This window comes from Notolepis coatsorum (genome assembly GCF_963971535.1).
Source record: "Notolepis coatsorum genome assembly, chromosome: 4".
NCBI classification, from domain to species: Eukaryota; Metazoa; Chordata; class Actinopteri; order Aulopiformes; family Paralepididae; genus Notolepis; species Notolepis coatsorum.
This window is the reverse complement of record NC_140168.1, coordinates 122414671-122434737: the sequence shown is the minus strand read 5'-3', so window position 1 is coordinate 122434737 and position 20067 is coordinate 122414671. Positions and strand designations below refer to the sequence as shown.

At 48.0% G+C, this 20067-nt stretch overlaps 1 protein-coding gene across 4 annotated transcripts in view; it reads right to left on the bottom strand.

Annotated features, from left to right (window-relative positions):
* Positions 1-20067, bottom strand: part of mtmr1a (myotubularin related protein 1a) — a 367207-nt gene that overhangs the window by 37486 nt on the left and 309654 nt on the right. For all 4 annotated transcript variants that reach the window (XM_084312594.1, XM_084312595.1, XM_084312596.1 and 1 more), the window contains one exon: positions 9511-9699. In XM_084312594.1, the coding sequence (XP_084168720.1) occupies positions 9511-9699 (189 nt within the window). The remainder of the gene's footprint in view (positions 1-9510; positions 9700-20067) is intronic.

The window sequence follows — 20067 nt, the reverse complement described above, 5'->3', positions numbered from 1 at the left end:
GCAACAGTTGTAATCCAATATGCTCGATAGCATTGACGACAGCCAGCCAGCCCCTTCCAAGAGGCGGGCCCGAGTGATGATCCTCACGAGGTTAGATCCCAAACGACAGTGGAATCAACGGTGCTCTTCTCCGGTGGTCACGGTCCCAAAGCAATATAATCCAACCAGAAATGGTTCTGCAATCGCCGGTGTAGATTCTCCTGTGTACATATCCAACGGTTCTCGCCTAGGACTCCTCGGGTGTGGGCACGGATTTAGGCCGCACAGCCTGGATAAGTGCACTAGCTAAATACACGACGAACCGGTGGTAATGCTGGTCACTGAAGAACTGTAGCCGCACGATACACTATAAATGATCGACTATTACTTCACATTAGATTAAGTCGAACTCAACGTTACTGCGTTAAACTCTGACACTTTAGCATTCTATTCGCACGCGGTTCTCAATGCTCTATTTAGATGCAAGGTTGCTCACTTCACTGCACGTTGACTCGTGGTGAAGGCATTAAGGTTTTGGTAAGACTACTGCTGTTTACACCTGCGCCGTATTTATACGTAAGGTGATTATCTAGTGCCAACCTCAGTTCTTGTCTCGTATTACTACGCAGACTCTGGGCATGTACCGACATGCCCGGAGTTGCCTTTGAACTTGCCGTTGGGGGCTTGGTCGTTGGCGCCTGGGGTCGCTGTCCAATAGGAGAGCGAATATTACTCTGGTTTGTACACAGGTAAAGGGATATTCCGTGTATATATACAAATAATATACAAGGTATATCAAACGATACAAATATATATTCAGTTTAATCTGACCCTTTGCAACAGCCGCCTCCTAATTAGTCCGCACCTAATTAGTTAAAGCGAAGGCAGATTAATAGTCCTGTCAACTACTCAATGTCTGTTGTGGGGAGTAGGGCAATCTACAAAGTCAGTGGGTCATGATCGTCATCAAGGGAGTCAGGGAGCCTTGGCAACTCTATCAGCCTCGCCACGGGTCGGGTGTATGTCCGTCCCTGGGCAATAACTTCTGCCGCTCTGACCTTTCCGTCGGCACCAGTGATCACTTTGCTTACGCGGCCGGCCGGCCACATAGCTCGGGGTAGTGACTGGTCTACGATCATAACGACTGTGTCCTCTGTTAAGTTGTCTCTATCTTTTACCCATTTCCGGCGGGTTTGTAGAGACGGTAGGTAGTGGAGGAGGAAACTGTTCCAAAACTTGTCAGCCAATACTTGACTGTATCTCCACATTCTTCGGCCGTTCGCTTCTTCGGGTCTGTACACCGTCTGTGGGAGCGCGGGGTCCAGCCGCCCCATCAAGAGAGTGTTGGGGGTGACTGGGTCGACATCTGCTACATCACTTGAGACGTAACCGAGGGGCTTTGAGTTCAATACTCCCTCGATCTCTGTGAGGACTGTCGTGAGGACTTCTTCAGCCACGGTCTGGGCCCCAAGCACGGCGTACAGAGCTGTCTTTATGGAACGTACTTCTCTTTCCCAGGTTCCCCCGAAGTGAGGGGCGTTCGGGGGGTTAAACTGGAAGTCGATCTGAGAGGGAGCGAGGTGGGTCTTAAGTTCTGGGCCCATGGCTTGGAAGCTCTCTCTCAGCTCTCTTTCTCCGCCTTTGAAGTTTGTCCCGTGATCAGACAACAATATAGACTGTTTTCCTTTTCGCGCTGTGAATCTCCGGAAGGCCATGAGGAATGAGTCCGTACTCATGGTCGGAAGGAGTTCTATGTGTATTGCTCGGGTGGTCATGCATTTGAATACAATGCCCCACCTCTTCTCCGTCCCTCTTCCTTTCTTCACGTAAAGCGGGCCGAAGCAGTCCATGCCGGTGGAGTGAAAGGGCTTGTCGCCGAGTCGGAGGCGACAGGGAGGCAGGTCTGCCATCATGGGTATACTGGGCTGTGCTCGCCACTTGCGACAGTCTAGACAGGTCCGCTGGAAGCGTCGTACTGCTTCTCTTCCTTGCAGTATCCAATAGCGACGTCGGATCTCAGCGAAGACTCTCTCTGCCCCAGCGTGGTGCACATCCTCGTCGTATTTCTTTATGATGAGCTCGGTGACCTTGTGTCGGCTGTTGAGGACTATAGGAAACTTGACGTCATCCGTTAAGTCCGGGGCCCGTCTCAGACGACCACCCACCCTGATGAGGCCATGGGTGTCACGCTCGGGGGCCAAGTGGAGCAGTCTGCTGTCTGACGGGACTGGCTTTGATCCCTGCAGGCAGTCTAGCTCGTCGGGGAACGAGTCTCTTTGGGCTCGCTGTAGCAGAAGGAGTTCTGCTTCTTCGTAGTTAGCTGCGTTGATGTCGGTAGTGGGGGGAACCTCAGGGTGGTGCCACAGGAATGTCTTTAACTGCGCACTCTCAAAGGTGAGGCAGTCGTCTATGTTAGGGTCAGTGGGGACTGGTGTGTGCGTCAACCCACAGAACATAGATTTATTGATCTCTGCCTCTTCTTGACTAGCCTCCCGAGGGGTGGGGTTAGGCCACTCTTCTTCCGGGAGCTTGAGGAACTCAGGACCGTCACTGTAGATATTGTGACGTGTGAGGTCATCTAGGGACATCCCCCGTGTGATGACATCTGCTGGGTTCTGTTTCGTGTCCACGTACCTCCAGCACGCTGATTCTGTTAAGTCTTGGATCTCTGTGATTCTGACTCCCACGAAGACCTTGTATCTACACGAATCGGACTGGATCCATGTTAGTACGGTCATGGAGTCTGACCACAAGATTGTTCTTTGCACCGGGATGGTGAGTTCACGTTGGATTAACGTGGCGAGTTGCGCGCCTACCAGAGCTGCGCAGAGCTCTAGACGCGGGATCGATTGTTGCTTGCGGGGGGCTATCCTTGAGCGAGCCAGGATGAAGGCTGTGTGTATTTCTCCTCCCTCCTCTCGGGCCTGCAAGTAAGCCACCGAGCCGTAGGCCACTTCTGAGGCGTCGCTGAAGACGTGCAGGTCCATCTGGCACGTCTCCAGCCGCACTGTGGGTGGGAAGTAGCTTCGGCGTATATTCACATTTTGGAGCGAGTTGAGTTCTCTCTCCCACTCTCTCCAGGTGGAAGCGAGGTGGTCGGGTATGGGGTCGTCCCAGCCCTGTTCCTTGTCCCACAGCTCTCGTACAATCATTTTCGCCCTGGTGGTGTAAGGTAGGATACACCCCAGCGGGTCGTATTGCCTTGCGAGTGTTCTGTATACGCTCCGTCTGGTGGTCGGTAGAGGGGTCGACCCTCCCTGCTCCGTGGTCAGGGGTGTGTATCTGTAATGGAGCGAGTCTGTTTTGAAGCGCCAGACTAGTCCTAATGTCATTTCTTGTGCTTCACCTGGGATGGTCGCCATCCAGGTCTCGCTGCTTGCTGCCTTTGTCTCTGGGGAGAGGCTGCGAAGTACTTGAGGGTCACTGCTGGCCCACTGCCGGAGATCAAAGCCGCCTTTGATCAGTGAGGCGCGGAGCTTGAGTAGGAGGGCTTCGGCTTCTTCTGGCGTCGAGACGCTTTGCAGACAGTTGTCCACGTAGAAACTCCTCTCTACACTTTGTCTGACCTCCTCGTCAGCTTCAGGGTCTTCTATGACATGTTTTTGCAGTGCGAACGTAGCACAGCATGGGCTGCATGTGGTACCGAAGGGGAGGACCTCCCATTGGTAGATGGATGGTTGCTTGTCCCCGATCCTCTCTCTCCATAGGAACCGCAGCAAGGGCTTGTCCTCTTCCACTAGTCGCACCTGCAGGAACATCCCTTTGATGTCGCCGCTGATGGCCACCTTGTCTTGGCGGAAGCGTAGTAACACGCCTAGTAGAGAGGGGCCGAGTGTTGGGCCGGGCAAGAGTTCTTTATTCAGATTCTGTAGTCCGATCTGGTAGCTGCAGTTGAATACAATGCGATCCTTGCCGTTGTGGTGGACCTTGTGGTGGGGCACGTACCATGATTCGATCGTCTGGTCGGCCTCTTGAATGTCAATTTTCTTTATGTGTCCCGCTGTGATTAGCTTGTCAATCTCAGCGCGGTACACAGTGGCTTGAGTGGGGTCTTTGGCTAGACGCCGCTCGGTGTTCAGTAGATATCGCTCTGTCGCTTCTTTTGAGGCGTGGAGGGTGGGCATACCCTCTCGCCTCAAGAGTGGAGTTGCGTATCTCATCACTCCATTGACCTCGACTCTCTTTGTCCTCTGCTCGAGGAGGGTTATGGCATAAGTGTCTTCCTTTGATCGAACAAGTTTCTTTTCATTCTTAAAGGGCATCGCGTCTAATGTCCATAGCCTCTCGACGTGCTGTAAGAGGGTGGTGTCTTCTTCTTTTATTCTTGAGTGGAGGCAGCGAGTGGCTGCTGGTCGGTTGGAAGACCCGGAGAGGGGGCCTTGTAGTGTCCAACCTAGGCGGGTCTCGACCGCTGCTGGACAGCCTCTGGGCCCGATGTGGACCCGGTCCGTTGGGACGATGAGGTGTGCGTGGTCGGATCCTATGAGCAGGGTCGGGGTGGCGCCGTCGATGAGCGGTATAGGTAGTTGACGTAGGTGCACGTATTTTTCCATCAGCTTTGGGATGGGGTAGGTGTACTGTGACAGGCCTATGTCTTGGCTGGTGAAGGCGTTAGTAATCCTATACTGCTTCTCGGGCTGCCCGACTGCTGCTATCGGGAAGGAGACATTTTCACCCTTTATGGTCTTCAGGTCTCTTCTAATAGTACGGATTGTCATTGTTTCTTCGCTCCCCCGCAGACCCAGCCGGGCTGCAGCGGATGCGAGGAGGAGAGTCTTTTCTGACCCATCGTCTAGGACGGCGTAAGTGTCCATGACCTTGTCCTTGTAGCTTAATATCACTCGGACCACTTTCAAGAGCACTCGGGAGCTCCCGCTCTTCGCAGGGTCGATATACATGACGCTCACTCTCGAGCTGCTTGGGGGTACGAGTTTCTTCTTGTTGCTGTCATGTAGGACATCCAAGTGGGCGCCGTCGCACTTGCTGCATTTCTTCTTTAAACGGCACTCGGCTGCCATATGGCTGCGCGCGCAGCGGAAGCAGCGGCGGTTGGCTTTGATCCACTGACTCACCTCGTCAGCGGTCATCTTCTTGAAAGTGTCACATTGAGACAGCCAATGTTCCTTTTCACAGTACTGGCATACAATCTTCCACTTCCCCTTCGTCGGGGGGGTGCTATGGTTCTTGTGCTGCGGCACTGACTCGGCCTGGTGCATAACGGTCACTGACCGGCGGTTATCATTAGATCTCCGAGGTCCATCTCTTGGGCTTGGTCCACTCCACACGAACGTGTCCAGTCGTAGGCTGCTGACTTCCCTTGCGAGGAAGGCGGCCAGGTCTAGGAGGGATGGCTCGGGACCGTCGGGATCACGGTGGTCTCTCTGCCGCCGAAAGCGCTCTTGGCGGGCTGGAGGGAGCTTCTCCAATATTCGTTCCACATTAGAGTTAGCATATAGTTCATATCTCCCTTTCTCCTTTTGGGACCCCAGCATCCCTACCAGGGATTGTACCTTGATATAGAGGTCATCCAATGCTCGATTGTCTTTGGCTGGGGGGAGGCGGTCGATATCTCTTATTTCTTGTATCACGTAGTCCCATATGCGTCCATAGCGCTGGTCGAGGGCCACTAGAGCCGCGGAGTATGGGGTGCTTGAGTTGGAATATGCCAGCGCTATATTATGCGCTCTGGGCACCTTGAGATGCTTGAGGAGGATGGCATATTTGTACGACTCATCGGGGACGTCGGACATCATAGTCTCCAAGCACATCCGTAATTCCGTGTACTGTGCTCTGTCCTCGTGCGTAAAGTCTGGGAACGTCGGTGTGCCAAGGTACGATGCCATGGATGGCTGGCACATTGGTGAGCGTAGGGGAAGAGGCCTCCTGGGCGAGTCTCCCCGTACGTGTTGTCGTGGGTTGGTACTTGATGGGTACCAGAGGCCGGGTACCCAGGTGCTGTTCCTCGGTGCTGACTGTACGTCAAACTCACCCGTGAGTTGAGTCGGGGGTTTGTAGTGCAGTGATTCGGGGCTGAAGTCTGGGCTGTACTGGGCCTCCTGGTCCAGAGTACGTTGCTGCTGGTGGGCTTGACTTTCCTCCTCTTCCTCTTCCTCTTCTAGGTCCTGAAGTCTTCTATTCAGTCTCTCGGCGACGTAGGCCGGTTCTTCCCGGTGGCTGGGTCTCGTATGGACCGGTCGGGGAGGGGGTTTGGAGACGTAGACAGGATCCTTCTGTTGGCCGGGTCCCGGGTCGCTTGGTCGGGTAGGGGAGGGTGCCCTGGACCCTTGTTGTGATGATCTCCGGGAGCTCCGTGCGGAGAGGGGGGGTGTCGCCCTGGCAATCAATTGTTCTATCATCTGCGCCTGCAGCCGGTCGCGCTCTGCTTCGCGCTGGGCATGGGCGGCGTCGCGCTCTGCTTCGCGCTGGGCATTGGCGGCGTCGCGCTGTGCATTGGCGGCGTTGCGCTGTGCATTGGTGCGGTCTCTTTCAATGTTCTCTTCCGTCTGAAGGCGTCTCTCCTCCAGTCTTATGCGGTCGTCTTCACTCCTTTGTTGCGCCTGGAAGCGCTCTCGCTCGGTTGCAGAGTGTTCGCGTTCACTAAGGGCTTGCGCTTGGAGTTGCGCGTGAAGGCGCTCTCGTTCCGCTGCAGATTGTTCGCGCTCGCTCGTCTGTTGAGCCTGAAGGCGCTCTCTTTCCATGGTAGAGTGTTCGCGCTCACTAAGGGCTTGCGCTTGGAGTTGCGCGTGGAGGCGCTCTCTTTCCGTGGCGGAGTGTTCGCGCTCACTAAGCGTCTTTGCTTGAAGTCGATCACGTTCGGTGGAGGCTGTCAGGGTGGCGATGAAGGCTTGCGCCAGTATCTGGTCCGCCTCGCTGGGGGATGACACTGACGGAGGTGATCGGCTTCTGACAGTGCTCGTTGGAGATCTGTTCTCCTGGCGCGCCCCGAGGTCCATCTCCTGGGCGCGCTTCTCTTCTGGTCGTGTGTCGGGTTCTGTCCCTGGAGCGCTTTCTTTATCCTGGAGCTCTCCGGGGACTATCCCGTTGACGTTGTCTGGAGGTATAGTCATGTCATGTCCCACCTGGTCCCCCCCGTGAGCTTGGTCAGTTTCGTTAGAACCCACTGGGGTCTCTACTGGCAGGGTCGCCTGGTCGATAGGATTTGACATGCTTTGACTATCCGCTTTATCCGTATTTAACGTCTGTTTAGATAAGCTAGGTAGTAGAACGACAGCGTATTCCTCCAGATAGGGAGGTGGTTGACGTTTGCGCTGCGGGCGTTCTAGCTTGGGAGAGCCGCTTGGGGAGTGTTCACCGCTGGCCATGGTTAATATTAATATTATATTAAATATTACACTGATACCCTCCGGCTCGAAGGACCAATTGTAACTGAGGGGTTACAATACCCTGACTGTATTAAAGATTGTGATATATTAAACCACTACTAGTTATGTACTTTAATTACTGGCCATACAGTACATGAATATATATGATGAACACCCACACAAGAATACGGCATTGACACATAAAGTTCTATTGGAGGGTTATTTATTATTATTAAGCAACGTTAGGTTACAGATTGAGAATTAGGCTCGCGCTTGTATGGCGAAGAACATACGTAAAGTCAGTCAAGAGCATAAGTCAATGAGAATAGTAGGAATACTAGGATGGGTCTAAGCTGACGCCACCTGTGGTATAGCAATTATATGGGCCACACCGGTACCAGCTGGAGACACTGGGGGGTTCCCTCCGGGGTGTAAGGCCGGAAAGGGTAGAGGAATGTTCGGGTACAAAGTCTGGGTCAACGAGGAATAACGAGGCTCCAGATACACGAGCCGGTGCATGTACTCCCTTGATCAGCAGACAAAGCAACAGTTGTAATCCAATATGCTCGATAGCATTGACGACAGCCAGCCAGCCCCTTCCAAGAGGCGGGCCCGAGTGATGATCCTCACGAGGTTAGATCCCAAACGACAGTGGAATCAACGGTGCTCTTCTCCGGTGGTCACGGTCCCAAAGCAATATAATCCAACCAGAAATGGTTCTGCAATCGCCGGTGTAGATTCTCCTGTGTACATATCCAACGGTTCTCGCCTAGGACTCCTCGGGTGTGGGCACGGATTTAGGCCGCACAGCCTGGATAAGTGCACTAGCTAAATACACGACGAACCGGTGGTAATGCTGGTCACTGAAGAACTGTAGCCGCACGATACACTATAAATGATCGACTATTACTTCACATTAGATTAAGTCGAACTCAACGTTACTGCGTTAAACTCTGACACTTTAGCATTCTATTCGCACGCAGTTCTCAATGCTCTATTTAGATGCAAGGTTGCTCACTTCACTGCACGTTGACTCGTGGTGAAGGCATTAAGGTTTTGGTAAGACTACTGCTGTTTATACCTGCGCCGTATTTATACGTAAGGTGATTATCTAGTGCCAACCTCAGTTCTTGTCTCGTATTACTACGCAGACTCTGGGCATGTACCGACATGCCCGGAGTTGCCTTTGAACTTGCCGTTGGGGGCTTGGTCGTTGGCGCCTGGGGTCGCTGTCTAATAGGAGAGCGAATATTACTCTGGTTTGTACACAGGTAAAGGGATATTCCGTGTATATATACAAATAATATACAAGGTATATCAAACGATACAAATATATATTCAGTTTAATCTGACCCTTTGCAACAATTACCTTGTTGGTGTATATTACATTAGACATTACCTTGTTGGTGTATATTACATTAGACATGACCTTGTTGGTGTATATTACATTAGACATTACCTTGTTGGTGTATATTACATTAGACATTACCTTGTTGGTGTATATTACATTATACATGACCTTGTTGGTGTATATTACATTATACATGACCTTGTTGGTGTATATTACATTAGACATTACCTTGTTGGTGTATATTACATTAGACATGACCTTGTTGCTGTATATTACATTAGACATTGCCTTGTTGGTGTATATTACATTAGACATTGCCTTGTTGGTGTATATTACATTAGACATTGCCTTGTTGGTGTATATTACATTAGACATTACCTTGTTGGTGTATATTACATTATACATTACCTTGTTGGTGTATATTACATTATACATGACCTTGTTGGTGTATATTACATTATACATTACCTTGTTGGTGTATATTACATTAGACATTACCTTGTTGGTGTATATTACATTAGACATTACCTTGTTGCTGTATATTACATTATACATTACCTTGTTGCTGTATATTACATTAGACATGACCTTGTTGCTGTATATTACATTAGACATTACCTTGTTGGTGTATATTACATTAGACATTACCTTGTTGGTGTATATTACATGATACATTACCTTGTTGGTGTATATTACATTAGACATTACCTTGTTGGTGTATATTACATTAGACATGACCTTGTTGCTGTATATTACATTAGACATTACCTTGTTGGTGTATATTACATTAGACATTACCTTGTTGGTGTATATTACATGATACATTACCTTGTTGGTGTATATTACATTAGACATTACCTTGTTGGTGTCCGCCACGCTGCTCTGTCGAGCGTCGAAGATGGTGAGCTTGTGGGACTGTGCGTTGGCGTCCATGATGGTCTGGAGGTAGCGTTCGTCTTCTTTACAGCGGCGGTCCGAGGGGCCGACTAGTGGCTGACTGCTACGTACTATAGTGGCCTGAGTCTCTGGATGGATCCACGACAGGACCTGAGAGAGAGAATGAATGAATTCATTAATATGTACACACTACTATCGGATTTGTCACAAACAGACAGTCTTTTTAATCCATCCCAAAAGGACTGGCACCAGTGATTTGGTTTTTGAGTTATCAGAAGTAGAAATTGTTAGCACTGCTAGTGGAAGTCAGTGCGTTCTGTTAGCATGTCTGTGCTTAAGAGGTTCTGTTAGCGTGTCTGTGGTTATGAGGTTCTGTTAGCGTGTCTGTGGTTAAGAGGTTCTGTTAGCGTGTTTGTGGTTAAGAGGTTCTGTTAGCGTCAGGGGCGGATTTAGGATTGTAGGAGATCCGGGGCTTAGCCCAGATGGGCCCCCTTTTTAATTAAATTAAATTAATAAAAAAAAAATAAAGAAAAAAAAAATTGGGCAGGCAAGGGGTGGTTTGGAGGGGTCCTGGCACGACCCCCTCCACGACAGTTTTTTTTTTAATTTAATGAACCTGTACGTGCAATTTCCTGCAATATAGAGCCTTCAATCTTGACCAATAAAGCTGCTCTTTTCACTATAAAACTCAGTTAACCATAACATAGTTATGGTTAGATTTATATATTGGGGGGGGATATATCATATTTTTCATATAATCAAAAAGTGGTGGAGCAAGATCATACCTTTGCTCCCCCAAGTTCAATAGTGGGAGAGCAGAGATGCTCCGAATGCACTTATGGCCAGGCGTCTATGATTCACTGATACAAAATAAAATAGTGCAGTGCAATAAAATAGTTAGTAAAATAGAATAAAATAATGCAATAGTGCATTGCTATAAAATAGTTATCATCGTATTTTTTCGGGAGGCCGGTAAGGAGTGCATTACAGTAGTCGAGTTGGCTTGAGATAAAGGCATGGATCTGGTTTTCAGCGTCCTTTTGATTTATAAATGGCCGTACTTTAGCTATGTTTCTAAGGTGGAAGAATTAAGTTTTTGTCAACTCGTTGATTGTGATTTAAAGCTTAGGTCTGAGTCTACCATAACACCAAGACTTAACTCACTCAAATACAGTGTACATTCCACCACACGCGAACACTGAGGTCGCACTTTCAAAACTTCACGACGAGGTAAACAAACTCCAGGCAGCTAACGTTGACGCGGCCATTTTGGTCTTGGGGGATTTCAACAGCGCGCGTCTTAAAAAGGTGCTGCCGAATTTCTATCAGCATGTGACCTGTCCCACCAGAGGCGAGAACATATTAGACCATGTATACTCGCAATTTAAGAATGGGTACAAGTCACAGGCTCTTAGTCCATTCGGTAAAAGCGATCACGCCGCAATTTTTCTTTTGCCTAAGTACAAACAGTGTCTCAAGCGAACGCCGGTGGTCTCGCGAGAGGTTAAGCGTTGGACCGTGACGTCAGTAGAGTCACTCCAAGCAGTGCTGGGAAGCACAGAATGGAGTGTACTCCGTGATAACACAGCCAATATTAACGAATACACCGAAACGGTGATTGACTATGTCTGTACTCAGGTAGAAGTAATAATCCCCACCACCAAAATTAATATCTACCCAAACCAAAAGCCCTGGGTAGACAAATCCGTCCGTGAGGCTCTGAAAGTGCGCACATCAGCATACAACACCGGGCTGGTGACAGGCAACATGGAAGAACACAAGATGGCAAGATACAACGTCAGGAGAGCAGTAATAGAGGCAAAACGGCGTTACAGGGATAAAGTTGAACTTCAGTTTGAACAGGCTGACTCTAGAGGCATGTGGCAGGGCCTCAGAACAATGACAGACTACAAAGGAACCCCCCTCAAACTGAACAGTGACATCTCCTTAGCAAATGATCTCAACTCCTTCTATGCGAGGTTTGAGGCTGTGAATAACAACACCAGCCTACAAACCACGGCAATGGGGGGGGGGGGGTCTGCTGATGGAGACTCAGTGTTCAGGGTAACAGAGCATGAGGTGAGACGGATCTTTAAAAAAGTGGATATCAGGAAGGCAGCAGGACCGGACGGCATCCCCGGCCGCGTCCTAAAAGTCTGTGCCGACCAACTGGCCCCGGTATTCACTGACATCTTCAACCTGTCCTTGGAACAGGCCGTCATCCCCACCTGTCTGAAGAAGTCCACCATCATCCCTGTACCCAAAAAATCTACGCCCGCTTGCCTCAACGACTACCGCCCTGTAGCCCTCACCTCCATAGCCATGAAGTGCTTTGAGAAGCTAGTGAAGGGCTACATCTGTTCCTCCCTCCCCATCAACCTGGACCCTCTGCAATTTGCATATCGCCCCAACAGGTCCACGGAGGACGCCATAGCCCATGTGCTGCACACAGCAGCATCACATCTGGACAAGAGGAAGGGGAACTATGTGAGAATGCTGTTCATCGACTACAGCTCAGCATTCAATACCATAGTCCCCTCCAAACTCATAGCCAAGCTCAGGGACCTGGGCTTGAACTATGACCTGTGCCAGTGGGTCCTGGACTTCCTGACGGGCAGACCCCAGGTGGTAAGAGCCGGCAACTGCACCTCCTCATCCATCACGCTCAACATAGGGGCCCCCCAGGGCTGTGTTCTGAGCCCCCTCCTCTACTCCCTGTACACACATGACTGCGTAGCACAGCGGAACAACAACACCATCATCAAATTTGCTGATGACACAGTAGTGGTGGGCCTGATCTCTGCCAACGACGAAAGGGCCTACCTGGAAGAGGTAGAGAACCTGTCACAGTGGTGTCAGGAGAACTGCCTCTCCCTGAACGTCAGCAAAACAAAAGAGATGATTGTGGACTTCAGGAGGTCGGGGGTCAAGGACTACAGCCCCCTCAGCATCGACGGGGCACCAGTTGAGAGAGTGAACAGTTTCAAGTACCTCGGAGCCCACATATCCGAGGACTTGACATGGACCACACACATTGACAGTGTTGTGAAGAAGGCACGACAACGCCTCTACTTCCTCAGGCGCCTAAGGAAGTTCCAAGTCAGTCAGAAGATCCTTAGGAACTTCTACTCATGTACAATAGAGAGCATCCTGACCGGCAACATCACCTCCTGGTTTGGGAATAGCACTGCACAAGACCGTAGCAGACTACAAAGAGTGACACGTTCAGCCGAACGCACAATTAGAGGGGGGCTTCCCACCCTCCAGAACATTTACAACAAGCGGTGCAAGGGGAAGGCTAAGAGAATTATTAAGGACTCTAGCCACCCGAACAACTGCCTCTTTGAACTGCTGCCGTCAGGCAAGCGATACCGGAGTCTTATGGCGAGCACAGAAAGACTCAGAAGGAGCTTCTATCCCCAGGCCATCAGGCTGCTAAACGAACAATAATCGCTAAACGAACAATAATCACTATGCAACAACCATCAAATGCACACAGCACACACACCCACACGCACACACACACTCACTCAAACAAACAACACACTGCAGCACCCACTCTCCACACTTTAGATCACACAAACACACTTACACTTTATATTTATTGATAAAGGATTTGCACTACAACTCGTACACCTACTGTGAATTGTACCTAAACTGCACCTCGTCCATTTATGCCTTGCACTATATAGTATTGTATATTAGTACACTGCACAGTATTGTATATTGTATGGTAACTACGTCTACGAACATTGTACATATGTCTAAACTGAACACTGTGACCTCTTTTTTTTCTTCTAATTTTTACTATGTTTTTATTTCATACTTATCTTGTCATGCACAGTCTCTGGAGCGCAACAGTAAGAAGCATTTTGTACAAAAGTATTCTGTACTTCTGTATGACAACTATTAAAGAAACTTGAAACTTGAATACAGTTAGCAGCTGGATAGACAACATATGTAAATTAGCTTCTGCTAAATCTGGTGCAAACATATTTTCATGTAACAATGATGAATTGTATAAAAAAAAAAAAAAAAAAAAATCATTTATTTTTAATTTATTTTAAAATAGATTCTGGGCTTTTCAGAATACATCCGGGGCTTGAGCCCAGGTAGCCACCCCCTAGCTCCTCCCCTGGTTAGCGTGTCTGTGGTTAAGAGGTTCTGTTAGCGTGTCTGTGGTTAAGAGGTTCTGTTAGCGTGTCTGTGGTTAAGAGGTTCTGTTAGCGTGTCTGTGGTTAAGAAGTTCTGTTAGCGTGTCTGTGGTTAAGAGGTTCTGTTAGCATGTCTGTGTTATAAGGTTCTGTTAGCGTGTCTGTGGTTAAGAGGTTCTGTTAGCATGTCTGTGTTAGACGGTTGTTTGGAACATGTCAACTATCAACTGCAGGAAAGGATATTTAAAAGAAGGTTAACATTTTATATAGAAAACTATATATATATATATATAGTTAGGGCCAACCATCAAGGATACAATTACAATTGGAAGGTTCTTAAAACCTTTTGAAATAAAATACTAAAGAATCCCATGTGATAGACCACTTCACTTCCGCGTTACATTGAGCTCACGGAGGAGAGAGCGGGGGGAGAAAATGAATGAATGTGGATGAGAGCCTCGACATTAAGTGGTTGCAGATATGGCTGTGGAGGTGCTGGAGACATGATCCAATAGACTTTTATACGACTGAGTCTCCTGAACATGGAGAGACCAATCCCAAGTCGATTTTAGGACTTTCTCCACTGAGCTATAGTCGCTTTCCCACACCTACTCCCGAAACTACGCATGCGCAGATTGATGAACCTAGACTCCGTGGGCAATCTGTGCATGCAGAGTTCGGGAGTAGCTCGGCCGAGAAAGTGCCGATCGACTTGCGATTGGTCTCTCTGTGTTCGGGAGACTCCGTCGTATAAAAGTCTATTGGATCATGTCTCCAGCACCCCCACAGCCGTAGCTACAACCACTTAATAGCAAGGCTCTCATCCACATTCATTCATTTTCTCCCACCGCTCTCTCTGCCATGATTTCAGAATACCAGAAGTGTTGCGGTGGTCTATATGGGATTTTCGGGTTGACCCTCTAAATATTCATACTATATTATCTTTTCTAACTTAAAGAATAGCATCAGGCCCTTCATCCAAGCCAAAGCTTTGGGTGGATGTACGGATTTCCACTCCAACAGAATCTCTCTCTGAGCAAGGAGAGTTGCAAAGGCAAGCTCATCTTTTCTTTTATTTGTCATTAATATACCCTTCCCTGGATCTACACCATTTCAGCACTAGGTTGAATATCTTTATCAAATGCTTCAGAAATATATATATATAGTAGCCCCGACATTTTTCAGCTTATTATACAAAACCAGAACATATGAGTTAGGTCAGCCTTTTCTGTGTGACAACGATTGCATATTTAGTTTACACTAGGATAGATCTTAGATCTTAAGACAGTCTGGCCTTACTATAATTAATTGGATGAAGAACCTTAAATTGAATTAAGCCAAGATGAGCAACATGAGGTTGACCCATATATCCTATCCAACGATTGGATCCTCAGGGATATCCATCCCGAGCTCTTCTACCCAGTCTGCTCTGATCTTATCAAGTGTTACATTATTACAAGTATGTAAGTAGTAAGTACAATGTATAAAGAGCATGACGATACTTATTTTTTTTCTATTTTTTATTTTTTTTTATCCACTTTTTCTCCCATTTTCTATATTTTCTCCCATCCCAATTTTCGTATCATCCAATTCAACCCTCCCCTGTCACAAACGCTGTTTCTTGCCTCCCACAAGCCGGCTGCAATGTGGACTAAGTCATACATAGCACAAGTCCCCTCCGGTACTTGAGGTAACAGCAGTCGCATCTTTTCACCTGCGCAGCTCGATCTCTCAGTGGCGAGGAGTAACGCGTGGGAGGCTCACACTGCCCCAGACACTTCCTGATTCTACTGCGCAGGCGCACCAACCGACCTGTAGGAGTCGCTGTCCACAACGCCCGATCCCCACCCATCAGTTTCCCACCCCCTAATACGGCCAATGTGTATTAGTACGGACGACCAGCTAAACTGAAAGCAAATGTGGAGCGCTGGGCTCCAACAGGCAAGCCCAGCGTCTCCAGATTTCGTGGCAAGCGCCTTGCCCACTACGCCACGTAGCCGCCCCCTTTTTTTTCTAAATTATGTTTTTGGTAGATATTTTTTATTCATTTGTACTACCGGGCAGTCCGGTAGAGGGAGAGAGAGAGGAAGAACGGGAGACAGAGCGGGGGGGGGAGACATTCGGCAAAGGACGCCGGGTCCGGGAATCGAACCCGGGTCGGCCGCTTCGCGACGCAGCGCGTTACATGGGTTGCCACTTGGGCGCCCGACGATACTTCTTCTGATCCAACCAGAAAACTAGACAAAGCACCCGCTTAACCTAGCGACCCCCAAATCACAAATCAAATAAGAAACCAAAGAAAAAAGATATTTCTTTATGGGTGTGTAAAAGTGTTATAAATGTACGTATGTTGTAACCTGCTGTCTGCACTGTTAGGTAGTCATGTAACTGAGTTTCCATGTAAAACCTGTGTTCTTAACACATCCACCGCCGGAAACGCTGTACAGCGTTATTGCCCGCCATGCGCTGACCGCCAGACCTCACTGTACAGCGTTATTGAGATCAATATTTAATTTTTTCGCCATGGCATTCATAATTCATACATACAGCCGCAACGCTGCAGCTGGACCCTACAGGTGAAGGCAACGACGGCTCAATACCGCCGCCTGGTGGATGATCGGGCGAGTTACACTCACCTACAGGATATGGGGGCTGTGCGTCGATTAAATTCATCCGGCCGTCAGATATCGTTGCAAGGCTCCCGACAGACACAATGAACATAATGGATCACTTTCTAAATGTAATAATCGATATGATTTTGGCGTTTATTGCGACATACAAACCGGAAATGGACCTAGGCGATCGGCGTCGTATACCTGGGATCTTTCACCGCCAGTCTCTTTGACCCACGGTAAGAGGAATATAACGTTATTTTCAACCCAATTGTGAGTTTCCTTGTTTGCAAACCATCTGATCAATATATATGCTTTACATAAAGCATTTACTGATTATCGGGGAATTATAAACGACCCCCGCCCCTTTCCTCCACGCATGATTAAGCATAACGTATACCGATCATATACAGTTAAATTTTTTAATATAGCGTGTCTAGGGGGGAAACGTCAATCGATAATCTATATATGCGTTTAGGCCTATAACTCACGTTCTAGGAATTACTGCAGAAAACGATAAAAACATCCTTATATTCTAGAGGTATTTTTGTATGAATGTATGAATGAAAAAGTATAACGTTCCCACATCCTGAACGATAGATAATCGATGTTGAATGGGCCATAGTAATGTCAATATAGCAATAACATTTTAAAAGTTATAGCCCTGCAAAGAAGGTGAGCCACTCCATAGACTTATAGCGCTGGCAGACTGGGTACAATGCCCGGCGGGCAATGTGTTAAAGGAACATGCCAACATTTTGAGAAATGTGCTTACCGTGTTCTCCAGAGAGAGACAAGAAGATAGATACCAGTTTCCTCTCTTAGGGCCCTTTCTCACTCACCCTATTCGTTTCTATTCCGTTCCGTTCTGGCCCGTTCCGAGATCTGATGCGAACTCCCCCCCCCCCCTCTCCCCCCTCTAGTTTGCGTACACACTGCAGTCTTGTTTCGTTCCGGGTTCTGTTTATGGTTTGCCTTTTGAGCGTTTACGCTTGCCGTAGGTGATGATGTCACGTTCGAAAATGTAAACACAGGAAGTGTTAACATGGCGCTGGAGGCTGGATGCTGATATAAATGAATAAATAAGCAATAAATATGAAGTTATATTTGAACCTCTGTTGTCAAGCCTTGTCAATATAACCCACCCCATTTTATCACGAATGGATGGTGTTGTAGAGTTCGCTTTTGAGCGTTTCCCAAGGCTAACGCTAAGCTAACGGTTAACGCTAGTTAGCTTAGCCTAGTCTAGTATGAATGAATGAATGAATGAAAACTTTATTAACAGATTGCAGAATGGGTACAGTGCAGTACAGCTCAATACATACAATTGTTAAGGGGATGCAGACCAGAGAAAGACTTTCGTCTTGTTTACACCAGGGTCCCCCATTTCCAATTCATCGTAACATATATGACATACATGACATACAGATAGACAGTACTGCTACATCTATACATTTATGACATCCCAGATTTGCAATTACAGTACTGTATTTGTGATACAAAAAGAGTCCAGAAAGAAAAGAGTGTATACATTAGGCGTAGAAACTGTACATTGGATTGGGTAGGTGGGGGTGGGACTGTACATTGGAGGTGGTTGGGGGGGGGGGGGGGGGGGTAGGAGTGGGGGGGGGGTGTTGGGTAGGAGTGGGGGGGGGGGGGGGGGTTGGGTAGGAGGGGTGGGTGGGGGACACTGTATAACTGTACAAACAACACTGTACATTGGATTATGGGACTGTACATTGGACTGTACATTGGAGGTGGTTGGGTGGGTGGGGGGGGGGGGTGGGTAGGAGGGGTGGGTGGGGGACACTGTACAACTGTACAAACAACACTGTACATTGGATTATTGACAAGACCATACTTGGTAATTTACTGTACATTGGCGGAGGTTGTGTTCGGACATTTACAGGGGCCAGTTTCGAGTTGCAGTCTCCCTTAGGTGTTTTTTGAGAGTGTTTTTGAAAGTGGGTAGTGATTCACATTCCTTTACAGCTTTGGGTAGGGCGTTCCACATTGATGTGGCATAATTGCGAAACGTGTTTAGTCCCTTGTTTGAGCCGAATCTGGGTTTAACATGATTTGTGGAGCTCCCTCTGGTGTTGTGATCGTGGTATTCACTGACCTTTGGGAAGTATTTAGTCATGTACATGGGTACCTTGGTCGTGTAGTGTATCTTGTAGACCAGGCCCATTGCAAGTTGCTGTACTCTGTCGTCTACTCTAAGCCATCCTAGGTTGTCAAAGTGGGCAGGGGTGAGGTGGGTTCTAGGAGTAAGGTCAAGCAGTAGTCTGACCAGTTTGTTTTGAGATGTTTGTAATTTTGTTTTTAGCGCCTTTGAGGTGCTTTGGTACCATGAGGTGCAAGCATAGTCGTAGTACCCTTGAATGAGTGCTCCTGCTAGAGTCTTCAGGGTATTCTTGTTTACCAGTGAGGAGATCCGGTACAAGAAACGAGTTCGTTGGTTGACTTTTTTTATTACATTGGATGCCATTTTGTCACAGGAAAGATTTGCCTCTAGGATGGAACCCAGGTAGGTAATATCTTCTTTCCTTGTGACAATATTGTCACCCACTGTAACTGAGAAGCCGTCGGTCTTGCTGAGTTTGTTATTTGAACCGAAGAGAATGGACTCTGTTTTGCCCATGTGTAATGATAGTTTGTTATCAGCGAGCCATATGCAGATTTTGCTTAGTTCTGAGCTGAGGGTTTTTTCAACCTGTAATTTGTTCTTGTCAGAGACCAGCAGGGCTGAGTCGTCCGCAAACAGGAACAAGTTGCAGTCACAAGCTGACGACATGTCATTTGCATAAATTAGGAACAGTAGCGGACCTAGTATGCTTCCTTGTGGAACACCACAGTTTACTGTGAGGGGGGGGGATAGGGTACCGTTTACCTCCACCATCTGCTCTCTCCCCTCCAGGTAGGATTGCATCCAGCTCACTGATAGACTATCAAAACCAATTGCTTTTAGCTTGTCAATCAGAATGGTGTGATTGACAGTGTCGAAGGCCTTTTGTAGGTCCAGCATGACCATGCCGCAGTATTTGCCCGCGTCCACCTCTTGTTTGATGTGGTCGTTTAAATAGAGAAGGCATGTGTCAGTGGAGTGGGATGTTCTGAAGCCAGATTGGAATTCGTAGATTAGATTTTTTTCCGCAAGGTATTTTTCGACCTGTTCGTATACAATTTTTTCCATGACTTTCGAGATGGAGGTAAGGATAGAAACAGGGCGGTAGTTGCCTGGGTCTAATTTACTGCCTTTTTTGTGCAGAGGGGTCACTCTCGCAATTTTGAAGTCCTTGGGGACGTGTCCCTGTTTTATAGAGAGGTTTATTATGTGTGTGATGACTGGGGTGATGGCGGCTGCTGAGTCTCTGAGGAATTTGGAGGGGATGTTGTCATGGCCAGTGGCCTTGTTAGGTTGGAGGGCGCTCAGTTTTTTGAGTACCTCATCTGTTGTTACCATTTCCAGTTTGAAGTCGTCTTTGTGGACCCCTAGGTTTTTGTAGTAAGCTACTATGTGTTCTACCCCATAATGCCCTGAGTGGGAGGGTAGTTTGTTTACCAGTGTTGTGGCTATGTTTGTGAAGAAACTATTTAAGTAATTGGCTACATCCAGCTTTTCTGTGATGAGCGTGTTGTCCGTCTTTATGTTTATGTTTGAGAATCTGGTTTTAAGTTTTTTACTGCAGCCTAGTTGGTTATTGAGTAATTTCCAAAGTTCACGCGGTTTGTTTTTGTTTTCCTCGGTT